General features: G+C 50.4%; 1 protein-coding gene and 1 non-coding gene across 2 annotated transcripts; both read left to right on the forward strand.

The window, feature by feature from the left end:
- The first annotated feature begins 836 nt into the window (after positions 1-836).
- Positions 837-8019, forward strand: rps9 (ribosomal protein S9). Its single transcript, XM_080184299.1, has 5 exons — positions 837-858; positions 2988-3095; positions 5798-5920; positions 6195-6381; positions 7772-8019. The coding sequence occupies exons 2-5, from the start codon at positions 2999-3001 to the stop codon at positions 7947-7949; spliced, it is 585 nt and encodes a 194-aa protein (XP_080040425.1). The 5' UTR covers positions 837-858; positions 2988-2998; the 3' UTR covers positions 7950-8019.
- Positions 6048-6115, forward strand: LOC145339772 (small nucleolar RNA R38). The gene has a single exon (XR_013886066.1). It is a non-coding gene; the product is annotated as a small nucleolar RNA R38 (small nucleolar RNA).
- Positions 8020-8385: the final 366 nt, after the last annotated feature.

Genomic DNA, 8385 nt, shown 5'->3' on the forward strand with positions numbered 1-8385 from the left:
TGAGGGGGGGTTTGTGAGGGGAAGGGGGGGTTTGTGAGGGGGGGTTTGGGGAAGGGGGGGGTTTGGGGAAGGGGGGGGTTTGTGAGGGGGGGTTTGTGAGGGGCTTTTAGGGTTTTTTTGGGGGGGTTCAGGGGTTTTTTGGTGGGGTTTGGGGGATTTTAGGGGTTTTTTGGGGAATTTTAAGGGGCTTCGATCAAAATTAAAAACCGAAATAGAACCCCGGAGTCTCTTAAAAAAAGCGGTGGCGCGCGGCGGAAGTGACGTCAGGCGGGAAGCCGTTCGCGCGGGAAAATCACTAGAAGTCGGGGGGGGGAGGGGGGAGACGACGTTTCCATCCGGGTCAGCTTTCCCTGACGTCTGCGACAGAAGTGACGTCAGACACCGAACGGTTTTCCAGCCGCGAATTTCCGAAATTAAAACATTACCGTTTCCGAACACCGGGCGTTGCTCTTCATCAAGAGACCCGCCAAATAGTAAATAAATAATTTAAATGCGGGGGTCAGAAACAAAACCACCGGACGTGACGTCTGGAGGCCATCGCGACTGGAAACGGACATGACGTCACCACCAGAGTCGACCTCGACTTCTCCCGCCGTTATCAGCCTCCCTCCCGCAAATTAAAATGATTTAAATCCGATCCTCGCCACTGTTGTTCACTTATTTAAAGGGGAATAAGTGGACATCGGGTCAGTGAGAAGTGAAAAATTAATAAAATGTGTAGAAGGTGTGTCTGACGTCATGGGGAAGTGACGCCACACGGGGCGTGGCATGGGAAGGAGGCGGGGCGGTGGGCGGGGCAGGGTCTATATAAAGCGGCAGCGGCGGAAGCGCTCTCTCTTTGGGAGCCGGATGCTGCAGGTATGGTGGTGGGACTGGGAGGGGATGAGCTGGGTGTGTATAGCGCGGGTCTGTAAGTGAGCACATGCTGTATGTTCACCGTGTCTGGAAAGGGTCCCAGGCCGGGCATGGGCAGCGCCAGTGGGGGTGCCCAGCCTCATGTGTCCCGGGTAGGGACGGAGGGGCACTGCTGCCTTTCCCAGTTTGATTTATTATTGTCATGTATTAATATTCAGTGAAAAGTATTGTTTTCTTTTTGTGTGTTGTATACACTAAGCATACCGTTTATAGAGAAGGAAATGAGCGAGTGCACAGTGTTGTCATAGAGGTTTACAGCATGGAAACAGGCCCTTTGGCCCAACTTATCCATGCTGCCCTTAATTTTTTTTAAACCTCTAAGCTAACCCCAATTATCCACATTTGTCCCATATCCCTCTATTCCCATCGTACCCATGTAATTGTCTAAATGTTTTTTAAAAGACAAAATTATACCTGCCTCTACTACTGTCTCTGGCAGCTCGTTCCAGACACTCACCACCCTCTGTGTGAAAAAATTGCCCCTCTGGACCCTTTTGTATCTCTCCCCTCTCACCTTAAACCTATACCCTCTAGTTTTAGACTCTCCTACCTTTGGGAAAAGATATTGACTATCTAGCTGATCTGTGCCCCTCATTATTTTATAGACCTCTATAAGATCACCCCTCAGCCTCCTACGCTCCAGAGAAAAAAGTCCCAGTCTATCCCAGCCTCTCCTTATAACTCAATCCATCAAGTTCCGGTAGCATCCTAGTAAATCTTTTCTGCTCTCTTTCTAGTTTAATAATATCCCTTCTTCCCTGCTGCCATCAGACTTTGGAACGGGCCTACTTTGTTGATCTTTCTCCACACCCTAGCTATGACTGTAACACTATATTCTGCCCTCTCTCATTTCTTTCTTTACAAATGGTATACTTTACCTAGCTAAATTGAAAGAAACAATACTTGTCACTTTATATTAATATGTGACAATAATAAAATCAAGTAAGGTGGCTGGAACTGTACATGTATTCCAAGTGTGGCCTTACCAATGTCTTGTACAACTTCAACAGGACGTCCCAACTCCTGTATTCAATGTTCTGACCAATGAAACCAAGCATGCTGAATACCTTCACCATTCTGTCCATCTGTGACTCCATTTTCTCAGAGCTGTGAGCCCCTAGATCTTTGTTCTGTAACTCTCCCCAACACCCTACCATTAACTAAGTCTTCCCTTGGTTCGATCTACCAAAATGCATCACCTCACATTTGTCTAAATTAAACTCCATCTGTCATTCATCAGCCCACTGGCCCAATTGATCAAGATCTTGTGATCCTAGATGACATTCACTGTCCAGTATGCCACCACCAATCTTGGTGTCATCTGCAAACTTATAAACCATGGCTCTCAACTCTCATCCAAATCATTAATATAAATGATAAATAACAGTGGGCCCAGCACTGACCCCTGAGGCACACCGCTGGTCACAGGTCTCTAGTTTGAAAAACAACTCTCTACAACCACCCAGAAGCCAATTTTGTATCCATTTAGATATCTCACCCTGGTTCCTGTGGGATTTAACCTGATGCAACAACCTACCATATACCAGTGTTACAGTTACAGCTAGGATGTAGAGAAAGATCAACTTGAAATAAGATTGGGCCATTCAGAAATCTGATGGGGAAGAAGCTGTCCTTGAGGTAGAGGCAGTCTTTACTTTGGGATCTTGCTGTGGTTGGGGAGGTTCCCTTTACGGAGGTTTCCCCAACCCCCTGCATGTGTCCACTGGGAACTGCTTTACTGCAGGTGGAAACGGATTTTCCCTGTCAGGTCTTGCTGTGTGGCAGGGTGGTGGGTAGGTTAACCCCTGCGGCCTAGGGGCACGTGCGCATGGTTTTCTCTGTCCATGTCTAGCACCCAGACCGGGTGGCGTTTTGCTCCTGTGCTGGATGTTCGCACAGCCTGATCCCAGGCCGGAGATCAAATGTGTGGAGACCATAGTACCGGTCAGTGTACCTTGCTGAACGGCTTCCAGGCTCTCGGACACGCTCCTGAGGGAGCACCAAACTGTGGTGGGTGGTGAGACAGATCAGTACTGTCACTGGTTAACTCCTGTTTGCCCCCTTTTGCAGTCTCTGAGCAGTCATGCCTGTCGCCAGGTCCTGGGTATGCAGCAAGACGTATGTGGCCCCACGCCGCCCATTCGAGAAGTCCCGTCTGGACCAGGAGCTCAAGCTGATCGGTGAGACAGAAGACTGCCCCCCACCCCCTGCGTGATATGTTCCCCCCTCCCCCCTCATTGATTTTCCTGTTTCCATCCTTTCAGACAGGTCCTTTCAAGACTTGAGCCTCAAGATAAGGTTGGGGGGGCGGTGCAGTTTAGATCGGAGTTGAGGAGGAACTTCTTCACTCAAAGGGTGGTGAATCTCTGGGATTCTCTGCCCGTTGAAGTGGTGGAGGCTGCCTCGCTAAATATATTTAAGTCACGGGTAGATAGGTTTTTGATAGATAGGGAATTAAGGGTTATGGGGAGAAAGCGGGAAAGTGGAACTGATCCACTTCAGATCAGCCATGATCTTATTGAATGGCGGGGCAGGCTCGAAGGGCTAGATGGCCGACTCCTGCTCCTATTTCTTATGTTCTTGTGACAGTTCCAGATTCTGGTTGGGAAAGTTTTTCCTCAACTTCATTGCCTTCTCTCTCTCCTTCCCTCCACGCCCCCTCCATCTTAAAGCTACGCCCCCTTCACTTCACCAGTTACTGATCTTTCTAAGGGGAAAAAGTTCCTCCCTATATACTTAATCAGGTCCCCTCTGTCTTTTCTGCTCTAACCCCTGCCTCTCCCCATTGCTGAAATGTTCCATCCCAGGCAGCATCCAGGTGATTCTCCTCTGCACCCTGTCCAGTGTGGTGACCAGAACGGCACACAGTGCTCTAGCTGTGACCTACCCAGTGTTTCGTACAGCTCAATCATAACCCTGCTCTTATATTCTGTGTCTCAGCTAATAAGAACATGAGAAATAGGAGCAGGAGTAGGCCATCTAGCCCTTAGAGCCTGCCCCGCCATTCAATAAGATCATGGCTGATCTGTCGTGGCTCAGTTCCACTTTCCCGCCCTCTCCCCATAACCCTTAATCCCCTCTCTTATCAAAAACCCATCAACCCGCGTCTTAAAAATATTTAGCGAGGCAGCCTCCACCACTTCAACGGGCAGAGAATTCCAGAGATTCACCACCCTTTGAGTGAAGAAGTTCCTCCTTAACTCCGTTCGAAACCGCCCCCCCTTTATCTTGAGGCTGTGCCCCCTAGTCCTACTGTCTTTTTTGAGCGGGAAGAGTCTCTCCACCTCCATCCTATCCATCCCATTCATCATCTTATATGTCTCAATGAGATCTCCCCTCATTCTTCTAAACTCTAACGAGTACAAGCCTAGTTTATTCAGCCTCTCCTCATAGCTCAACCCCCTCAACTCTGGTATCAGCCTAGTAAACCTCCTCTGCACTCCCTCCAAGGCCAAAATATCCTTGTGTAAGTACGGCGACCAAAACTGCACACAGTACTCCAGCTGCGGCCTCACCAGTGCCCTGTACAGTTGCAGCAAGACCTCCCTACTTTTATATTCAATCCCCCTCGCTATGAAGGCCAGCATCCCATTCGCCTTCCTGACCACCTGCTGCACCTGCAGGCTGGGTTTTTGGGACTCGTGCACAAGGACCCCGAGGTCCCTCTGCACCGTCGCCTGCTGCAGTTTTTCGCCACGTAAGTAATAGTCCTTCCTACCATTATTCCTACCAAAGTGGACCACCTCGCACTTGCCAACATTAAATTCCATTTGCCATTTCCTGGCCCATTCGCCCAGCCTATCTAGATCCTTCTGCAGACTCTCAACACCCTCCGCACAATTTGCTGTTCCACCAATCTTGGTGTCATCAGCAAATTTCGACACCATACACTCGGTTCCCTCCTCCAGATCATCTATATAAATGGTAAATAGCTGAGGCCCCAGCACCGACCCCTGGGGCACTCCACTAGTCACCAACCGCCAATCCAAATAGCACCCATTGACCCCCACTCTCTGCCTCCTATTTGACAACCAATCCTCTATCCACGCTAACACCCTACCCCCAACTCCATGTCCCCTTACCTTCTGCAATAACCTCTTGTGAGGTACCTTGTCAAACGCCTTCTGAAAATCAAGAAAGACCACATCCACCGGCTCTCCTCTATCCACCGCCCTAGACACATCCTCATAGAACTCCAATAAATTCGTCAGACACAACTTCCCTTTAACGAAACCGTGCTGCGTCTGCTCTATCAAGCAATTCCTCTCAAGATGCCTCGCTATTTCCTCATTGATGACGGATTCTAACATTTTACCTACAACAGACATTAAACTAACTGGCCTATAATTCCCTGCCTTTTGCCTGGCACCCTTCTTAAACAACGGCGTAACATTAGTCGTTTTCCAATCTTCCGGCACTTCCCCGGAATCCAGCAACGTCTGGAAAATACCCACCAAGGCATCCACTATCACCTCCGCCATTTCTTTCAGGACCCTCGGATGCATTCCATCCGGTCCTGGGGACTTGTCCACAATCAGTCCCTCCAGTCTGTCGAGCACTGCCTCTCTAGTAACAATAATTGAGACCCTCCAGTCCTACCACCTTTCCATCGCTAACACAAAGGGTTAATTTAATGAAGGCAAATGTCTCCATAAACATTGACCACCGTATCTACCTGTCCTGCTGCCTCCAGGGGTCTCTCGAGATGTGGTCCCAACATGCTCTCTGGGTCCTCTGTCCCAGCATCCTGCTGTTTCAGTCTGAATTCCCTAAGTCCCTCAGGTCTGTTTCTAGGATTAAATTCCCTTGGCCACGGTCCTGTCTATCTGATGGTCCCTGCTCTCTATCAGCTATAATGGAAGCTTCTCTCTGCCTTCTGTAGGGGAGTATGGTCTCCGGAATAAGCGTGAGGTATGGAGGGTGAAGTTTACCTTGGCCAAGATCCGCAAGGCAGCAAGAGAGCTGCTAACTCTGGATGAGAAAGATGCCAGGCGACTCTTTGAAGGTAAGAACTCCCTATCCTGGGTTGGGGAGGGTGGTTGTGAATGAAACAGCCTGAGCAGAATTTGTTTGGGGTGAGGGTAGGGAGGGGGCTTACTGTTGCAATTCAGTTGCAGGTGTCCCCCTCTCTCTCAGGTCAGTGATGAACTGTTATCCCTGTCAGATGCCCAATGTTGAATGCTGTAACTCTGAGACTTGACTGAGGGGGCCACCCTGCTGTGCTGATGTGTCTCCCTGCTGTGTGTTGACAGCTGTCCCTCTGTTCTCCCCCCTCACAGGTAATGCTCTCCTGCGTCGGCTGGTGCGCATCGGAGTCCTCGATGAAACCAAGATGAAGCTGGATTATATCCTGGGCCTGAAGATTGAGGATTTCTTGGAGAGGCGCCTCCAGACTCAAGTCTTCAAACTGGGCCTTGCGAAGTCGATCCATCATGCTCGTGTGCTGATCCGGCAGAGGCACATCAGGTATAAATCCCCACCATGCAGGAGGGAAGCTGTTGAATCTGTACCCACCACAATCCCACCCAGGATTTAACTCCATAACCCCACCCATCTACCCTGCTAATCCCCTAACACACAGGGTTAATTTAACATGGCCATTCCACCTAACCTGTGCATCTTTGGACTGTGGGTGCAAACTGGAGGAACCCCACGTAGACGCGGGGAGAATGATTCCACACACAGACCAAAGCTGGGAATTGAACTTGAGTCCCTGGTGCTGTGAGGCAGCAGTGCTAATTGCTGTGCCATCCTACCACCCCAGGAGGTGCATGTCTGACCTTCCAAGTCCAACAGTACACTGAAAGCGCAGTACCCCATTACACTCCCAGGACAGGTTCAGCATGGGGTTGGATTCTGAGTAAAGCTCCCTCTACACTGTCCCCGCATCAAACACTCCCAGGACAGGTACAGCACGGGGTTAGATTCAGAGTAAAGCTCCTTTTACACTGTCCCCATCAAACACTCCCAGGACAGGTACAGCACGGGGTTAGATACAGAGTAAAGCTCCCTCTACACTGTCCCCACATCAAACACTCCCAGGACAGGTACAGCATGGGGTTAGATACAGAGTAAAGCTCCCTCTACACTGTCCCCATCAAACACTCCCAGGACAGGGACAGCACGGGGTTAGATACAGAGTAAAGCTCCCTCTACACTGTCCCCATCAAACACTCCCAGGACAGGGACAGCACGGGGTTAGATACAGAGTAAAGCTCCCTCTACACTGTCCCCACATCAAACACTCCCAGGACAGGTACAGCACGGGGTTAGATACAGAGTAAAGCTCCTTTTACACTGTCCCCATCAAACACTCCCAGGACAGGTACAGCACGGGGTTAGATACAGAGTAAAGCTCCCTCTACACTGTCCCCACATCAAACACTCCCAGGACAGGTACAGCATGGGGTTAGATACAGAGTAAAGCTCCCTCTACACTGTCCCCATCAAACACTCCCAGGACAGGTACAGCACGGGGTTAGATACAGAGTAAAGCTCCCTCTACACTGTCCCCATCAAACACTCCCAGGACAGGGACAGCACGGGGTTAGATACAGAGTAAAGCTCCCTCTACGCTTTTGAACACAAACCACTTTTTGTCTTTTCTGTGCAGAACATGAGCCCTGGGGGACCCGGGGAGTCGGAATGACTCAGGGGGCTTTATGTTCAGTAAGGTCAATGCAGTGTGTGACTGTATACCTTGCCTTGGAGAGAGAAACAGGGGAAAGAGCTCTCTGCTCCCATTAGGTGTGACATCCGACAGCTGTGGAGAAGGTAATGTCTGCTTGTCCTTGGACCTTCTTGGCTTGACTGTGGGGCTTGCTGTTTGAGGCTCACTTCCCTCTCTCTGCCACAGGGTCCGCAAGCAAGTGGTCAACATCCCCTCTTACATCGTGCGCCTGGACTCTCAGAAGCATATCGACTTCTCGCTGAGGTCTCCGTACGGCGGAGGTCGTCCCGGCCGAGTCAAGAGGAAAAACGCCAGGAAGGCCCAGGGTGGTGGTGGAGCTGCAGATGACGAGGAGGAGGATTGAGCAGTGGGAGTGCTGAGGAAGTCAGGGAGGTTGAATTCTGAGGGAACTGAATAAAGAATATTTCCTTTCCTATCTGTGTCCATTGTCTCTCTTTAGGCACCTGGCCACCCCTCACCCCCAATCAAATGATGTGCCAGCTCCTCTATATCTCAACTGTTGTCTACTGAATCCCAGTCTCCGTATCCCTCGGTTAGTCCACACTGGGAGCACCGTCCACAGTTCCAATATCTGTATCCGTCAGACCACACTGGGAGCACCGTGCACAGTTCCAGTCTCCGTATCCCTCGGTTAGTCCACACTGGGAGCACCGTGCACAGTTCCAGTCTCCGTATCCCTCGGTTAGTCCACACTGGGAGCACCGTGCACAGTTCCAATATCTGTATCCATCAGACCACACTGGGAGCACCGTGCACAGTTCCAGTCTCCGTATCCCTCG

Source organism: Carcharhinus amblyrhynchos, unplaced genomic scaffold (assembly GCF_965287045.1).
Source record: "Carcharhinus amblyrhynchos unplaced genomic scaffold, sCarAmb.v2.hapA scaffold_664, whole genome shotgun sequence".
NCBI classification, from domain to species: Eukaryota; Metazoa; Chordata; class Chondrichthyes; order Carcharhiniformes; family Carcharhinidae; genus Carcharhinus; species Carcharhinus amblyrhynchos.